At 32.6% G+C, this 19545-nt stretch overlaps 1 protein-coding gene across 3 annotated transcripts in view; it reads right to left on the bottom strand.

Annotated features, from left to right (window-relative positions):
* Positions 1 to 1746: 1746 nt before the first annotated feature.
* The window catches only part of COG6 (component of oligomeric golgi complex 6), a 142398-nt gene continuing 124599 nt past the window's right edge, over positions 1747 to 19545 (bottom strand). For all 3 annotated transcript variants that reach the window (XM_074387813.1, XM_010344945.3, XM_003934395.4), the window contains one exon: positions 1747 to 15820. In XM_074387813.1, coding sequence (XP_074243914.1) covers positions 15673 to 15820 — 148 coding nt within the window. In that variant the 3' untranslated portion in view covers positions 1747 to 15672. The remainder of the gene's footprint in view (positions 15821 to 19545) is intronic.

Consider the following 19545-nt stretch of genomic DNA (forward strand, 5'->3'; position numbering starts at 1 on the left):
CACAGCACAGAAGCTGTGATATTTTTATTCCAGTAGTTCTTTGTCGACCACCAAAATTCTATGAAACCTTCCTTGAGGCTATTGGATATAAACCAAATTCAGAGTTTTACATTAAATTGAGGCTCCAGATTATGAATAATTTTTAATGCAGCAGAATACATGGTAAGAAAACTGCTTTATTTTATTCAAGAAACCATCTAGAAGGAAAGTTGCAACATACAGTTAAAAAAAGGATTCATATTTTATTTTAAAAAACCGAAAGCTGGAAATCAGTCTGACATACTTGCTTATACTTGTTAATGTGATTAAGTACCAAAACTCATTTTGGGATTAAGGTCTTTTTAGTGAGTGAAATAAGATTGTTTCTAGTATATGAGATTTCTAGATCTTTCAGAGATTAAAGTCATATGCTAGTATTAAAAAAATCAGTCAGAGCCCATAGAATTTAACTCACCCAATCCAAGGTTTAGGAGAGAAGGATAAGTGAACAATATGAATAGGGCCTCAATATGCTGTGAGGATTCGCTTAATTTACCACGGGATCAAAGCAACTGGAGCTGCCAGTAATTCATATATCAGTGATTGGCTTAATTGGTAAGTCTACCAATTAGAAATAAACTGTAGACCAGAAGACAGAAAGAGGGAGATATCAGAGGGCATGGCAGAAGGAAATCTCTTAGTGATTCTTTTTTAAGAATCGCTCATTTCCTTGCTAAAAACTTTAATAGGAAAAATGCAAATAGCATAATTCTAAGTAACACATAGTTCAAAGAAGACGTCATAATAGATAGAATTTATATATCTAAAAATAACCTAAAAACATATAAAGCAAAAACAGACAACACTAAAAATACAGAAGAATCAACAATCACAGTTAAAGTATTTAACAAGTATCTCTCAGTAGCTGGTACACTATGTAGATTAAAAATCAGAAAGGGTATAGATGATTTAAACAACATTAACAAAATTGATCCTTTTACCATATGCAAAGCATTGGACCTAATACTATGGAAAACACATATTTCTAAATCTAAAAGGGACAATTTACTAAAACAAATCATATGTTGCACCATAAAGCAAGTATGAATAGATATAAAAGGATTGATACACAGAATATATTTTCTGGTTATAGTGGAATTAAGCCTGAAATCAGTAATATAAAGATAACTAGAAAATATTCATACGTTTGAAAATATACTTCTAAGTAACCTATGAGTCAAATAATAAATCACAATGGAAATTATACTTCTGAAGTGAAAGGTAATAAAATACAACATACAAAAACTTATGGATATAGCTAAACCTATGCTTCGATGGAAACACAGATGAACATATTAAATAAACATTTAAATGAATATATTTCAACAGAAAGGGGTCTGAAAATCAATAATATAAGCTTCCATTTCAAGAAGAAAAAAAGAGGAGAAAATAAAACACCAAAAAAGTAAAATGAAGGAAAAATATAGAGGAAAAAAAATGAAATAGAAAAGAAACATACAATAAAAAAAATCAACCAAATCAAAAATAGGTTATTTGAAAGGATGAATGAAATCCATAATTCTTACCCTAACCAAGGAAAAAAAGAAAGAAAACACAAATTACCAATATTAGGTCCACAGATCTTAAAAAATAAAATGATAGTAAGGAGCACATTATGACAAAAACATTTAGATAAAATGGGCATATACCTTGCAAAATAAAATTCACCAAAACTGACACAAGAAGAAATAGAACAACTAAAGAATCTTATATCTATTTAGAAAGTGGGATCTTTAATTAAAAACCTTTCCTTAAAAGCATCTCCAGTTTTAGTTGGCTCCACTTGAAACTCTTCTAAAACATTTAAGAAAGAAGTAACAAGAATCTTACACACATTCTTCCAGATAACAGAGAGAATATGTACCAAACTGTTATATGAGGCCAGTATTATCCTATTACCAAAACCTGACAAATACCTTTAAAGAAAGAAAAATTACAGAGCAATCTTTCTCATGAACAAAGATGCAAAAATTCTAAATGAAGTGTTATCACATAAAATAAAAAGATATATAAAAAGGATAGTACATTATGACCACTGTGTTTATTCCAGAATGCAAGGTTGTTTTGATGTTTGAAATTCTCCATATTAAGTAAACAAAAGAGGGGAGGCACAGATATCAATTCTCCCCAAATCCATAAATAGAGTCAAAGTAATCCAGACCATATTCCCAATAGTTGAAGAAATATAATTGGATTCTCTATTATTTTTCTGTATCTATTTCTAAATACAGAAAAAAATTTTGATAAAATTCAATACTCATTTGTGATTTAAAATAATCATGATACACCAGGAACAGAAAGGAACTTTCTTAATTGATAAATCTTATCTACAAAATACCTACCTAATGAACAAGCATAAGCTTCCTGTCCTTCCCCACATTTTGGAAAAAGGCAAGGGTGACCACAATTACCATTTCTATTCAGCTTTGTAATACTATAATGGTTAAATATTATGTAGTGCCATATCCATTAAGAAATGGATAAAACGTAGAAAGAAACTGTCACTAATCACAGGTTATGTGCTTGTCAATTCAGAAAATACAAAAGAATCCACAAATAAAGTTTACATTTAATAAGTAAATTTAGCAAGGTCACTACTCAATATACAAAAATATACAAAACTAAATCCAGTGATTTATACAGAAAGGGAAAATAGTATGATCAACTTAGGCTTATTTTGGGAATGCAAGAGTAATTTAATGTCAGGAAAATTATAAATATCATTATCACATTAACAAAGGAGAAAAGCCATATGATCATCTCAATAGATTCTGAAGGTCATTTAATAAAATTCAACACCCATTCATAATTAATAACTAACAGCATATAAGAATACAAAAGAACTTCCTCTCTGATAAAGATTATCTACTGAAAACTTATAGCAAGCATAATTTCTTATGGTGAGACACTGAAATCTGAATTAGGAAAAGTAACCACTATCATTACTATTAGTTAACATTCTGCTGCAGGTTCTAGCAGCATAAAAGAAAAGAAAAAAAAAAAAGAAAGGGTATATAGGCTGCAAAGAAAAAAACAAAACTGATTTTGTCTCAAATAGATCTATATAGAGAAAACTCGAAGAAAAATCACTGAAAACAATATTATAAAGGTGCCTGATCTATTACAATCAACATATAAAAATCAATTCCACTTTTTTCTTTTTTAATTGTACATATTTATGGGGTACAGTGTGATTTTTTTACATGCATCCATGCGTAATGATCAAACAGGGTAATCAGCATATCCATCACCTCAAATGTTTATCATTTCTTTGTGTTAGACACATTCAAAATCTTCTCTTCTAGCTATTTGAAATACACAATAGATTGTTCTTAATTATGGTCCTCCTACAGTGCTATAGAACACTATAACTTATTTCTGTATTTAGCTGTACTTTTGTATCCATTAACGAACCTCTGGATATCCCCACTATCTCCTTATATGTCCCTGCCTCTGGTATCAAATATTCTACTTTCTACTTCTATGAGATCAATGTTTTTATCTTCCATATGAGTGAGAACACAAAGTGTTTATATTTCTGTGCCTGGCTTATTTCAATTAATATACAATGTCCTTCAAGTTTATCCATGTTGGTGCAAATTAGCTAATTTTGTCATTTTTTATAGCTAAACAGTATTCTACTGTGTATATATGCCACATTTTCTTTATCTATTCATCTGTTGATGGACACAAGTTGATTCCATCTTGGCTCTTGTGAATAGAGCTGCAATAAACATAGGAGTAAAAATAAAATATCTCTTCAATATAATATCTCTTCAACATACCCATAATTTCCTTTGGATATATACCCAGTAGTGAGATTGCTAGATCATATAGTAGTTCTATTTTTAGTTTTTTTGAGGAATCTCTACACTGTTTTCCATAGTGGCTGGACTAATTTACAACAGTGTATTCATTCCCCTTTCTGTGCATTCTTGTCAGCATTTATTTTTTTTTCTTTTTGACAATAGCCAAAATGAGATACTATCTCATTGTAGTGTTGGTTTGCATTTCCTTGATGATTAGCGGTGTTGAGTGTTTTTTTCCCATATACCTCTTGGCCACTTGTGTCTTGTTTTGAGAGATGTCTTTTTGGCTCTTTTGCTCATTTTTATAATTGGATTTTTTTTTTGCTGCTCAGTTGTTTGAGGTCCTTGTATATTCTAAATATTAATCCCTTGTCAGATGAACAGTTTTCAAGTATCTTCTGAAGGTTGCCTCTTCACGCTGTTGATTGCTTCTTTTACTGTGCTGAATCTTTTTAGTTTGATATAATCCTATTTGTTCATTTTTGCTTTTATTGCCTGTGCTTTTGAGGTTTTCTCCATAAAATCTTCACCCAGATCAGGGTACTGTAATGTTTCCTCCATGTTTTCTTCTAGTAGTTTCATACTTTCAGGTCTTACATTTAAGTATTTTATCCATTAGGGGTCTAGTTTCACTTTCTACACATGAACATCAGTTTTCAACTGCTGTACATAGAAAACAATTCAATTTCTATATACAGCAACAAATAATTTTAAGTATAACTTAAGAATAAATATCATTTACACTCTTAACAAGAACTATAAGTTTCTTAGTAATAAACACCAAAGTTTTCTTAGATTTATATAAAAAAATTACAATGTTTTTGAAGGACATAAAAACTATCCTAATAGGGAAATTTTGACATGCTATGATTTGAATTATTTAATCTCATAAAGGTAACAATTCTCTCCAAATTGATATACAGGGTCAAAGTAATCTCAACCATATTCCCAATAGCTAGCTGTTGAAGAAATATAAATGGATTCTCTATTATACTGACAAATATACATTGCTATTTGTGGAATGGCAGAAAGCCAAGAATGGCTGAGGCACTCTAGATGAAAAGAAAATGAAGCACTGTGTCATATATTGAGACTTATTCTAAGCTTATAATAATGACATTCATTGTTAGTGCAGGAATGAATAAACCTATAAAAAGAGTGCAGTAAAAATACACATAAGTTTGTTCACATATGGGAATTTGATATACGACAGAGATGGTACTAGCCTTCCCTGACCATTATCATGCACAGAAAGAAGGAAGCAATACTAATTCTGCACCATCCCCCAGAGACGGGAGGTTACAAAGAGCAACACCATAGCTAATGATTTACCACTTGCAGAGAGTCTTTTGGTAAATCATAGTACTGACTTTGCACATTTTTTGGTTAATGCAAATTCTGTTATGGTTTGTAAATTATATGATTCATTATGTTAACCTATTAATATTCAGCTCAGTGGATAAATTATTTTCTTTTTTGTAAGATTTAGAATAAAGGCAGGGTACATTGTGATGTTGTTTCTGTTTTTGTTGTTTATTTTCTTTTTTAGCAGTACCTTTTTGGCTTTTTAATGCTTACTTTGTTTATATCTTTGTGAAAGAATATAATAGTTTTAAGCAAGAAAGATTCCTAGTCTGCAATTAAATATGTATGGCAACTATGTGGAATACTAATCAAATCCTTGGTGTCCTTTCTAAGACTTAGCTTCTAAGGTAAATGCATTTTTCTACCTCAGTTCAATCATCATTATCATTTTACCTTCCACTGCACTGAAGGCACAGCTAGCATGACAGTGGCCAGCTCTTGCCTGAATCCCAAAAATTAGACTTATATAGATGATAGCCCCAGAAAGACACATGGCATCTCAACACAGGAGACCCAACTTTTGATGCTGCCTTGCACTCTTGCTTCTTGTCATTTTGCTTTTAGTAGGCCAAAGCTAATGTTTCTACAGGGGAATTTCAGATGCTGACATTGATAGAAACAAAGAACATATTTAAGTAAATTAATTTCCTGATAGCAAAGTTATCAACTTTGAAATCCTAGACTGGTTTCAACTTTCACTGTTAAATTCACAATAATGTAACATTGCCAAAAAATGCTACATACCCTCAAAGCAAGCAAATATATCATATGAATACTTTTGGCCCTATCAACAATTTCCCCAATTCACCTAAGTTTTGTAAGCTTAGTACCATTTATTTTTATTTATTAAATTGTCAGTGCTAAGAAAGTTTTATTTTTAATGTTCATTGACATTAAGGTTAGTTGGATTTGATAGACTAATATGCTGTTATGAATATAATTATTAACATTAAATTCATTTCTCAGCTAGTTTATAGTAATTTCATATTTGGACTGGCAAAAATACATAATTATATTATCTATCTTCCAAAGCACACTCTCTCAGAGGTGAAGTATGCAATTTCAAGATGATAGGTAATCATGCTTAATACAATTACAGCCCCAAAGTAACCATTATGTTGGCCTATTTATAATATTATCTAAACAGCATATTTAACTAAATTAGGAAAAATTAACTGACCTGCTGTAAGTATTCAATATTATCATATGACTCTGCATTTTACTTATATATTTATTTTAAAGCCCATAGTGTATAAAAAAAACTGATAAATATTCCAAGACTGGACAATTATGTATCAGTACTATTGCCAGGTTCAAGGAAAATATCCCTCAATTTTTGGTTTTCAAATGAGGCCATCAAATCACAAAACCACAATAAGATCATAATAAAGACATGCAAACTGGCCTGTTTTAATTCCATTATACTTGTATTTCACTTGGATAAAAAATTTGTATAACATAAAATATAGCATTTAAAAAAGAGCACAATTCAGTGGCTTTTAGTATATTCAGTACTGTGCAACCATCATCACTGTAATTCCAGGGCATTTCTATCACCCCCAAAAAGTACCTGTTAGGAGTCTCTTCCAGATCAGTTCCTCTCCCTATCCCCTGGAAACTGCTAATCTACTTTATGTCTCTGTGGATTTGCCTATTCTGGAGATTTCATTAAAGTGGAATCAAATTATATATAGCCTTTTGTGTCTGGCTTCTAATTGGAATAATGTTTTCAAGATTCATCCATGTTGTAGTGTGTATAAGTAGTTTCTTCTTTTTCATAAATGAGTAATATTTCATTGCATGGATATATCACATTTTGTTTATCCATTCACTAGCTGATGGATATTTGGGTTGTTTCTACTTTTCAGTTATTGTAAATGGTGCTAGGAATATTTACATAAAAGTTTTCTGTAGACTTGTGGGTTGTCTTTTTACTTTCTTGATAGAGTCCTTTGATGCATAAATTTTAAAATTTTAATAAAAACCAATTTATTTTTTCTTTGCATGCTTGCACTTTTGGTGTCAAAGTTAAGAAACTGTTACCTAACATAAGACCATCTACATTTCCTTCTGAGAGATTTATAGTTTTAGCTCTTATATTCAGATCTTTCATCTATTTTTAGTTAATTTTTATATATAACATAAGGATAGATTTACAATTGTCACAGCCCCATTTTTTAAAAAGACAATTCTTTCCCCCATTGAATAGTCTTGGAAGCCTTGTTAAAAAAAATCAATTGAGCATAGATATATAGTTTTATTTCTGGACTCTTAAATTTTATTCCATTGAACTGTATGTCTCTTCTTATGCCAGTACCACACTATTTTGATAACTAGAGCATTGCAATAAGTTTTGATATTGGGAAGTTTCAAGTTGGATTGGCTATTTACAGTCCTCTGTATATCCAAATAAATTCTAGAATCAGTTTGCCCATTTCTTAAAAACAAACAAACAAACAAACAAACAAACAAACAAAACCCAGGCAGATGAAATCTTGATAGGAATGGTACTTAATCTGTAGATCGGTTTGGGGGGATATTGTCATGGTAATAATAAGTCTTCTGATCAATGAACATAGGCTGTCTTTCTATTTATTTAGGTCATCTTTAATTTCTTTCAACAGCATTTCGTAGCTTCCAGTGGATAAATATTTCACTTCCGTGGTTTATTCTTAAGTATTTTATTCTTTTTGGTGTTACTGTAAATGAAATTTTCTTAATGTTCAGATTGTTCTCTGCTAGTGTATACAACAGATATTTGCACAGTGAACTTATATCCTACAATGTTGCTAAGCTTATTAGTTCTAATAGTTTTAGGGCTTTTTAAAAACATTCTTTAGGATGTTATATATATTTTTTGATATTTTGTGTGTATGTATATATACATAAATACATTTATATGTATATATAACTATGTCATCTACAAATCAACATAGTTTTACTTCTTTCTTTTCAATCTAAGTGTCTTTTCTTTTTCTCAGCTAATTGCTATAGCTATAATATCAAGTACAATGTGGAATAGACCTGTTGAGCATCTATATCATGTTCATGATCTCAGGAAGAAAGCTTTCAACTTTTCACCAGTAAGTATAATGTTAGCTCTGTGTTTATTCATAGATTCCTTTCATCAGTTTGAGGAATTTCCCTTTTATTAGTGTTTTTGTTTGTTTGTTTTAATGATAAAGGGTGTTTCTTTAATTTAACTCTCACTCTGTCACCTGGGTTGGAGTATAGTGGCATAATCATAGCTCACTGCAGACACAACCTGGGAGGCATGAGTCACTATGCCTAGATGGTGCTGGATTTTATCAAACACTTTTTCTACAATCATTGAGGTGATCATACATTTTGTTTTGCTTTTATTAATATGATGTAGTATATTAATTGCCTTTCATGTATTCAATTGACCTTATATTCCTGAGAAAAATTCACTTGGTTGTAGCATATAATTTTTAAAAATATTGCTGGATTCTGTTTGCTAGTATATTGTTGAGAATTTTGCATAGATATTCATAAGGGATATTGGACTGTAGTTTTCTTGTGACGTCTTGCCTGCCTTTTTGTACCAATAACAAATATTAGCCCCATAGAATAAACACATTAGGGTGTGTTCCCTCCTCTTTTTTGGGAAGACTTTTTGATTAGAGTTAGTATTACTTTCTTTTTGAATGTCTAGTAGATTTCAGCAGTAATGACATCTAGTAGAATTCACCCGTGAAACCACTAGTGAATTCACCAGTGAAGCAATTCACTGGGCTTTGTTGTTGTTGGGAGTTTTTTGGTTACTGAGTCCATCTTGTTGCCATAGGTCTATTCAGATTTTATATTTCTCCTTGAGTTGATTTTGTTACTTCATGTTTTTCTAGATATTTGTCCACTTTCACTTGTTTGCATATTATTATTAATTCTGTTATCCTTTTTTCTGTAAGTTCAGTAGTAATGTCCCCTCTTTCACATTTTAGTAATTTGAGTCTTTTTTTTTTTTAATTGTTCAGTCAGCTAAAGATTAGTCAATGTTTCTATCCTTTCAAAGAATTAAATTTTGGTTTTGTTAATCTTCTGTATCATTCTTTCTAGTCTCTATTTTATTTGTGTCTGTTATAATCTTTATTATTTCCTTCTTTCTTGCATTAGGTTTAGTTTGCTCTTCTGTTTCTTAAGGTTATTTATTAGGTTGCTAACTTATTTTTTTCTCTTTAATGTAGGCTATAAATTTCCCTTAGAACTATTTTTGCTGCATTTCTTAAGATTTGTTATGGTGTTTTATTACAAACTTTCATCTCAAAGTATTTTCTAGTTTCCTTTGTGATTTCTTCTTTGGCCCACTGGGTGAGTGTGTGTTGTTTAATTTCCACATATTTGTATATTAAAAACATTTCTGTTATTAATTTACAATTTCATGTCATTGTGGTTGAAAACATACTTTGTGTAATTTCAATCTTTTAAAATTTATTGAGACTTGTGGCCTAACATATGGTCTATCTTGGAGAGTGTTCCATGTGCACTTGAGAGGAATGTGTATCCTGTTGTTGTTGGGTGAAGTGTTCCACTGATGTCTATTAGATCTAGCTGATTTAGAATAGTTACTGAGTATTTGATTTCCTTGCTATACTTTATGTCTTTTGTGGATTTTTAAAAATTATTATTTATTTATTTATTTATTTTTTGGTCTAGTGTCCTTTCATTCAGCTCCAAGTACTCTGTTGAGCACTCACTTAGGGAAGGTCTACCAGCAATGAATTCTCAGCTTTTGTTTATCTGGGGATGCCTTAATTTCTCCTATATTTTCACAGACAGTTTTGCCAAATATAGAATTCTGTGCTAAGTTTTTTTCCCTCCAGCACTTTGAATATACCATCTAATGCCTTTTGGTTTCTAGTTTCTGATGAGAAATTAGGTATTAATCTTATGGAGGATCACTTGTACATTATGAGTTACATCTCTCTTGGTGTTTTCAAGATTCCCTCTTAGCCTTTGGCTTACAACAGTTTGACTGTGTTGTGTCCCAGTGTAAATATTTTTAGTTAATCCAACTTGGAGCTCAGTGAACTTCCTGAATGTGTAATGTGTTACACCAAATTTCCAGTATCCTGACAATATTTCTTCAAATATTCTTTCAGATCCTTTCTTTTTTTTGCTCTGAGACTCCCATTGCATATTGTTGATGGTGCCCCACAGGCCTCTGAGGCTATTTTCTTTCATTCACTTTTTTTTTTTTTCCCTTTTCCTCAAATTGGAACATCTCAATTGACCTACTTTCAAGGTTTCTGAGATTTTTCTTCTGCCTGCTCTAAACTGTTTTTATCCCTGATAGTGAATTGTTTGTGTCCTGTAATTCTCACATCCAAGTAAGTTTCTTTTCCTAATTTCTATAAAATGTAACTTTAAATGATAACTTTAAAAATTTTAAATTCATAAAATCTTTTTATAATTGTATCCCTTTATTATATTCTGTATTTGGTGAGACACTCTTCTTATACTTTAGTTCTTCAGACTTGGTTTCCTTAAATCCTTGAGCAAATTTAAAATTGTTAAAATCTTTGCCTAGTAAGTTCAGTATCTAGGGTTTCTGTTGGAAATCAGATTCCCTTGCCTCACCCCATTTGTTGTTGCTGCCTTTTACAGCTGTGATTATATTTAGTGACTTTCATGAACTCATTCTATAAAATCTGTCTTGTCATGTGTGACCACTTATATGTCTGATTCATTAGCTTAATTGTCAAGTAATGATTGGATGAAGATTTCCTTAAATGCCTAAAACCAAAAAATTGCTCAGTATTTGCTGAAGGGCTCTGTGTGCCTGTTGAAACATGTCTTGAACACTCAGCCAGGCAGCTTCTAACTTTTCTTTTGCCTTCATTCCCTGCTTGCTCAGATCCTTAAAGTCAGGCAGAGGTGAGAGATTAGGGTCTCTGGTTGTTTGTGAGCACGCACACAGTCCTAAACATGCACAGAGCCTTCTGGATTTCCAGAAAATATGTCAGAGTTTTTTGAAGTCCTTATGAACATCTCATTCCCAACCTTTCTTCCAAAGCTTTCTGGTTTAATGTTTGCCCCAGTTGTTACCCATTGCTTCATGTAGCAGTGGCAGGTAAATATTTTAAATAGATTCCCCATCCACACTCCAGTACAGGGTCAGTTCCGTAATAGGCAAGATAAATTGTGAATTGGTTTTCCTGGGAGTTATCAGATGGCTCAAATAAGGACTCTCTCCAAATAAGGTCCATTCTGCTCTTTCCCATACCATGTATGTAGTATGTTCTTTTTAAGACTATTGCTGAACTAGGGAGCAAGGTATGGAACTGGCATAAGTTAAAATGCCAAAATGCTTGTTGTTCTTACTAACATTTGGCATTTTTTAAAAAAGTAACTCAGGTTACTATGAGTTTTTGATTAGTTTCTAGAGTACTGAAAAAGTTGAGTTTGACCAGTTTTTGAAGGCCAGTTTTATTGCTACCTTTATGAGGGCACAAAAATTTTAAAATTCCTTAATCTACCATTTTTGTTCTCACCATGCTATTATAAAATTTTACATCTTAACCCAATAGATAGTTAATAGAACCCAGTCATTATGATAATCTCAGACTAAACAATGGATAGCTGTGGTTTGAAACTGTTTTCTGTGTGTGCTCTCAACCTCTTATATATCAAGGACATCTGGTTGAATTATAAAGGATATTAGTTCACTCTTTTTTCTTGCCAACATGTACAAGCACTCTACCAAATTGCATTATGTTTATTTATAATACATGTAACTATCTCTGTGCAAGACTGGAATTCCTCAATGGGAAACAGATGAGTTCGCTATATTTTTAAACTCTGATGCTTATCACAGAGCCTAGTACCTACTAGATACTTAAGAAATGTGTTTAATAATAAGACTAATAAAAAAATAGCTATTATATATTGAATTCTAACTTTAGCCCAGGCCCTATGCCAAGCAAGTTTCTAAACTATTTTTTAAAATTGTAAAATATACAAACAAAAGTTTATATAAATATATGAAAAATTTTAAAGAATATTTAAACAGTACTAACAATCTAGCATAAGAATAAAACATTATCGGTAACTTCAACACATCCTGTGCTTCCCTCTCCATAATCTTAAATTGTATTAAGCATTTCCCATATTTTCCTTACACATTTAGCATATGTATATCTATGAATAATATATCATTTTACATTTTGTTAAAAATTCTATAAAAGTATTATATTATTCTGATTTTTTCCCTCAACATTACGTATTTGAAAACCTTTCATTTTCTCACTGCTGTTCTCCATCATATGGATATATCTAAAGACATTTAAGCGTTAACATTATTCTGGATAGAATGAGCTGAAGTAATAAATCCCTAAAGGAAGGATTTAAAAAAAGCATTCAGGATCAAGCCCTAAAGTATGGCAACTTTTAGAAATCATATAGAGGCAAAAGAGCCAGGGAAGAAGTTCAAAAGGGGGTTAGACTAATGAAATGAAAAGAAAATCAGGAGAAAGTGGTGCCATAGAAGCCTGGAAAGGATAGAATTTCAAACAGAAACGTGCGGCATGACACTGAAAGTTCAATAAATAGAGATACAGAAGAATCTGCTTGATCTGATAACATATAGCACTGGTGAAAAGCTTCTCAGGTAAGTTTCAGTATAGTGGTGAGAGACAAACTATACTGGGATACTTTAAAGACAGAGTGAGAAATGAGTAAGTAGATGACAGCATGTCCAAACCAAAAAAGGAAGCAGAGAAATGGACGTGTTAGGATCTCAGAGGTAGAGAATTTAAAAAAATATTATGAACATTACAACATTATGTATGACATTGAGAATAATCCTAGAGAGAGGTCAGTTGTTGCTGAAGCAAAATGAAGGGATAATCCAAAAAAAAGAAGACTCTAGTAAGGAGAAATGCAAGCCCAAGCATAAAGGGAATATCCTGTCACAGAAAGAGAAATAACGTCTCAAGTGCAAAATGAGGGAGGAGAGAAGATGGGTGTGATGTTTGAGAGTAGGAAAATGAGGAAGATTATATAATAGTTTCTAATCTTGGTGAATTATGAAGGATATTAACTGAGAATGTGGATGAAAAAGTCCTCTGGAAACATGGAAAGGTAAGTTTGCCAAAGAAACGGAGTAGAATTACAAAGTAATATTGAGTGTCTGTCTTAGTTCATTTGGACTGCTATACCCAAATACCATAAACTAAGTGGCTTATAAAAACAACAGACATTTATTTCTCCCTGTTCTGGAGGCTGGAAAGCCCAAAATCAAAGTGCCAAAAGATTTGCTGTTTAGTGAGGGCCTGCTTCCTCATTGATGGCTGTCTTCTCCCTGTAATGTCACATGGTTGAAAGGACAGGGATCTCTTGAGCCTCTTGGGTAAGGGTACTAATCCCATTCATGAGGGCTACATCCTGACAACCTAATCACCCCTCAAAAAACTCACCTCCTAATACACTCAGGTGTGAAGATTTCAACATGAATTTGGAGAAACATTTTTCAAACTATAGCAGTGCTCATTTGAACACTGTAATCACAAATTTCGAATCAAGTCAATCAGTCTATTTGTGTCATCTTCTTCCTCAGGTAATATCCATCTGCTCAAGTGAAGGCATAGAGAAAGAAATGGAAAAGTTCAACCACATAAGGGTTTTGTCATTCAAACACCTTCCTCTCTGAAAGAAGGGCAGACGGGCATTTTCTAGGTTATACTTATGCCAAATGAAAATACAAACAATGGAGTAATAGCAAATTAATGGATTACTACTTCCAATGTTTTTATTTTGCCTTAGTTCTCAAAATCATATATAGCACATTTGCCTATGAGTCTTTCACTAATTATCTCAGTTTTGCCCTACATTGTACTTCCATTTCTATTAGTGCCTTTTCTAAAAACACATCAATAAGATATGTATCTATAAGATAACTGCAATGATTGCTGCTCTAGAAATATTTTATTTGAAAAAAAAAAAACAGGTAAAAAGCAAAATATACTTTTTCCCTATAAAACAAAGGAGTTCACTTATGGCAAGGTGTCAATCTTCTTTTCACTGTAGAAATAAATTATATAAAATTTAAGTTCTTGATTTTTACTTTATTTTCTGTCTTATATATAACACATACTTATTGAAGGGAAAAGACTAAAAATACAGATTTATACCTAAATGGGTAATGATTACATAATCATTCTGACTCCAAAAATAATTGTATTAGTTATAAACAACTATAAACTTCAAATAGGCCATATAAATACTAATTTGTTATATACAACATAATTTTCTACAAATATTAGTTTTATGCTATTACTTTTCAAAATGTTTCAAACTAGTTATTTTTTTCCTTGTGCTTCAGTTTTCTCATTTGTAATTTAGGTACTTACTCCTTTTTATAGATCTACTAGACATTAAGCTTTTTTCTGCTGATAAGAATGTCAAATCAGGCACATTGGGATTTATCCCTTTAAAAATACAGTCATTCTGAATCTTCCTAATAGGTAATGGTCTAAAGTCAGAGTCCAGTTACACCATGGAGATAAGACACACTGCCCACTGGCAACTCCTTCTCTGGCAGTTTTTTTCTCCAGTGTTTCAACAGATCATTGTTTTAGTTTGAACGCCAGACAAAATTTGCAGTTGGTTGGATCTGGAACCCATATTGTATGACAAATACCTATCTTCAAACAGCAGACTTAGAAACAGCTCGGGCTGTCTACACGCCTCGAACTCATTGGAAAGGCTGAGCTCTACCTTGAGTTCCATCAAGGGCTCCCACAGAGTGGAATCCACCCTATTTAAATTACTTTTCGCGCTCCTTTTTTTCTCATCATTGCTGAGTGTATATTTAAAATTGCATAAAAATGTATGCAGTCAAATATATACAGTATGCTAAAGTAGAACAGAAATGAGATTCACTGCCATATATACCAGGAACATAATTCACTGTTATTTTTCTCTCTTTCAACAACTCTTTAAGGGTAGTTATTTTGGGGACAGAGACATAGGCTAGGTTCAGAAAAGCTACTAAGTATGCCTAGTCATATTAATAAGAAAGCAAATGAATCTTTAGGTAAGGAGACATTTATTAGGTCATATTCTTATACTAATTCTTAATTTAGACAGAATTTTTATATGCTGTTAATTTAGAACTAGTCTTGTAAAAAAAAACGTTCTTCAAACCTTTCATACTACTTTATGCTTCCTGAATACAGGGGAAACTGCAGAGCTGGAGAGATGGCTAACAAAAAAATAGAGCGTCTCATATTTAGAATAGATACACAGCAATACGAACTCAGGTAAACATGTTGCTTACTTCCATGTTACTGAGACAGAAAAAAAATTATCAGGACTCACAATCTTATGATACAAAGAAAACTGTAACTATCAATTTTTAAAGTAAAAATTCAAAGAATAAAAAATAATCTTCAGTGTTTTAGAAAGGCCATTATTTTGCTAACACAATGAAATAAGATAATCAGGAAAGAAGCGTCTGCACTTGCTGTGGTGATCTGTGAAGAATGTTCTCTGGATCTTTGTATTCATTGATTGGATTCATCACAGCTGCATACACTTCACCATAGGCTCTGCAGACTAATTCTGTAGACTGTTTTATGATCTGCTCTCTATAGATAAACAAACAAAGCATAAAGACATCATTTGAAAGAAATATATTTACTTAAGAATTATAAAACAGCTTGACACTTCAATCAATACAGTTCATTTTCATTATCATTACACATATACTATTTAAGAATCACTATATGGCTACACAGTTAATTCTGATTTGGGATAAAATATACTTTTATATTTATTATTTATTAAATCTTTCTCCATTACTATATAGGTTCCAGAGGGCATGGACTGTGTTTTGTTCCTGATATATAATGAACTGGTATATATTTGTGCCTGATATACAGTGGACTGCTAAATAAGAAACAAAAACTGTGACCCAATGTCAATGTATTGATATTGCAAAAGTAACTGGTAACACATTAAAAGGAAGATGCTTACAATTGTTCAAATTTATCAACACTTTCATCTCTCAGAAAACTTGAACTACTCTTTCGCCTATAGTTTTTACACTAACAACCTCATTTCCTAGCTTTCTTTTCATCTCTCTATATTACCCCAAGCTAAAATGTAACGCTTGCAACAAATCACAGCTTTCTCACAAATATACATTTCTACAAAAGCACACAAAAGAATGGAGTCTTGCAAATGTTTACAAAATTATCCGGCTAGAAGAAACAGTAAGTATTGGGTTCATTAAATCTGCAACAACTCTCCCACTCCATGACATTAACTTCCTGTCATCCCCAGCTACTTGTACTATTCATACACCACTATATCTCCTCATGAGAACACTGGCACTAGTTTTCTGATTTTTACAAAAACTAAATTAAAAATACGCCTTTAAAGCTTTGCTTCCAAACCTCCTTTTCTTGTAGTTTCCTATTTCTGTTAATGGCATAGCGATGTCTTATTACCTCAGCTCAGGTTCTAAAATGACCTCTTGCTTGGAGTACATAAAAAACCTCCTAGATGTGCGATGGTCTTCCCTCTTTCAGTCTCTTCCATATTCAATCCATCCTACGCACTGTTGTTAGGTTCATCTTCCTAAGGCATACTTTCTATCACATCTCTCTCTTACCTAGGCCTTCTAAGAGCTTCAATGGCCTCCTTTGGTTTCCAAGAAGCCAGCATTCCTTCTCCTACCATTCAAATTAATCCAACACTTTCCCTATCACTAGTCTAATTCCAGTGCAACCCCTGACTGTCCTCTCTGCTCTGGTCTTGCTGATCTCAGTTCCTTTACTCAATACTTCATTTCCCTAGAATGCCTCTTTCACCATTTCTAAATGCTAATGCTCAGCAAAAATGTTCTCTCTTATCCATGAAGTCTTGTCTGATCTTTAGAGCTTGAAATAATTACTTCCTCTGAGAATGTCCATGGCACTTTTTCTGTTCCTTTCATATGGCTTTTACCACTCCTAACTTATAATAAGCCTTCTACATTTTCTTGACGTTCAGATCCCAACAGCTTTATATTGAGAAGGGGTTAGTTCTGCATCAAATGTGGATGACTGCAATATAACCCAATTTCAAAATATACTTTAAAATTAATAATTACAGAAATATATGTTGTTCATGTCTTACCTGTCCTGCAAAATTTCAAGTAACCTGACACTGTTCATGTTCATATGTCCTTTAAAATCCAGTATATTTTAAATATGATGGATGCTCAATTACATGCTCACTGAATGCTTGATAGAGAAAAATAACTTTTTCCTTATTTACAGTCCTATTCTGGGCTTTTGAGCCACCACCATTTTTCATAAATGCCAAAATCAGTGGCTATTTCAGGACAAACTGTTTCTTCACAGTCAAGAGTACATGATTTTGACTAGTCAGACTAACGTAGTATTTATAGCAGTAATAGTGTGTTGTCATACAAGTCAATGTCATGAAGTCATCATCAACAGAACACATTCTTTGTTTTTCTAGGAATTATATTCTTGCATACAATGACTGTAACAAAATAATGCTAATAATGGAGAAAATAATACATTTTTAAGATGATCTGTAGAAATATATGCATCTGTAGTCTAGAATAGAACAAAAACAGTTGGATGGAATGAGGAAAGAAGTCCACTTATGATCTTGGAACATAAATACACTAATGGGGTCCAAACTAATGGGTTCTAATGGGGTCCAAACTCTTGGTGAGCTGAAGTAACTTGACATTTTCCAAAAACTGCCAAAGTTTCCAAAATGACAGTGAGTAGAAGAACGACATGCTCGGGGGGTGGGGAGTTGGGGAGAGACAGCATGGGGAGAAATGCCAGATATAGGTGAAGAAGAGAAAGGCAGCAAATCACACTGCCATGTGTGTACCTATGCAACAACCTTGCATGTTCTTCCCATGTAACCCAAAACCTAAAATGCAATTAAAAAAAAAAAGAAGAAGAAAAAGAAAGACATGCTAAGTAAATTTTCTGAGTGGAGTAGGGTACAACTACCAGTTATACTACCTTTCTGTTGAAAGGAAAGGGATGGTAGAAACTGGTTTAGAAAACTACTTAACTAAACGAGGCTTGGAGATTTTTTGTTTGTTTGAGACAGAGTCTCACTTTGTCACCCAGGCTGGAGTGCAGTGGCGTAATCTTGGCTCACTGCAACCTCTGCTTCCCCAGTTCAAGTGATTCTCCTGCTTAAGCCTCTTGAGTAGCTGGGATTACAGGCATGCACCACTATGCCTGGCTAGTTTTTGTATTTTTAGTATAGACAGGGTTTCACCATGTTGACCAGGCTGGTCTCAAACTCTTGACCTCAGGTTATCCACCCGCCTTGTACTCCCAAAGTACTGGGATTATAGGCATGAGCCACCGTGCCTAGCCTGGCGATAATTTTTGATCTATTGATTGGTAATATTTCCTATAATTAAATTTGCTTGACAATGTAACAAAATAATGCAAAAATTATTTTTCATTAAAAAGTACTATATGAAACCCCATCTCTACTAAAAATACAAAAAATTAGCTGGGCATGGAGGCGTGTGCCTGTAATCCCAGCTACTCAGGAGGCTGAGGCAAGAGAATTGCCTGAACCCAGGAGGCAGAGGTTGTGGTGAGCTGAGATTGCGCCATTGCACTCCAGCCTGGGTAACAAGAGCAAAACTCTGTTTCAAAAAAAAAAAAGTACTATAAACTAGTATTTTAAAACTTTGTTAGATATGACATACATTTGATATCCACTTTTGCAACAAGTCAGATACTGGATTTTAGAAATAATGTTCTTAGTTCTTTTCCAAGGGCAAGAACAGGTTTCTGAGAGGTGTATAAAGCACTCATTACTCATGTCTCATACTCAAGTCTATATTCAATCTCAGTACAGCATCTATTTGATAGTAGATAAAGAGCAGACAGAAACAAGGCTATCTTTCTCATAAAAGCATAAAATAAGAATAATGTACAATTATAAATACTAAATATGATTTTTAAAAGTTCAGAGTAACTTGTAAATGTGAATGTAGTTTTGTTGAAACTTCTGAAGTAGTGAAATTTAAATTTCATTTTCAAGTCCTAGTGATGAAAAATTTTAAACGTACTGAAATTTAGTTGTAAATTGACATATTTGTTTCTAAGCTAAATTAACTCACAAATGTCTGTAACAATGAAGCTGAAAATCCATTGTAAGTCTGCAATAAAGAAAATTAAAATAAAGCAGTACTGCATAAACACAGATAATTAAACAAAATCAAGCCAGTTAAAACCAAACAAGAGTTAATAATTTATTTTAAATTTTGGTGTTAGATAGTATAGCACATCTTCATTCTGCCCCTCAGTTT

This window comes from Saimiri boliviensis, chromosome 16 (genome assembly GCF_048565385.1).
Source record: "Saimiri boliviensis isolate mSaiBol1 chromosome 16, mSaiBol1.pri, whole genome shotgun sequence".
NCBI classification, from domain to species: Eukaryota; Metazoa; Chordata; class Mammalia; order Primates; family Cebidae; genus Saimiri; species Saimiri boliviensis.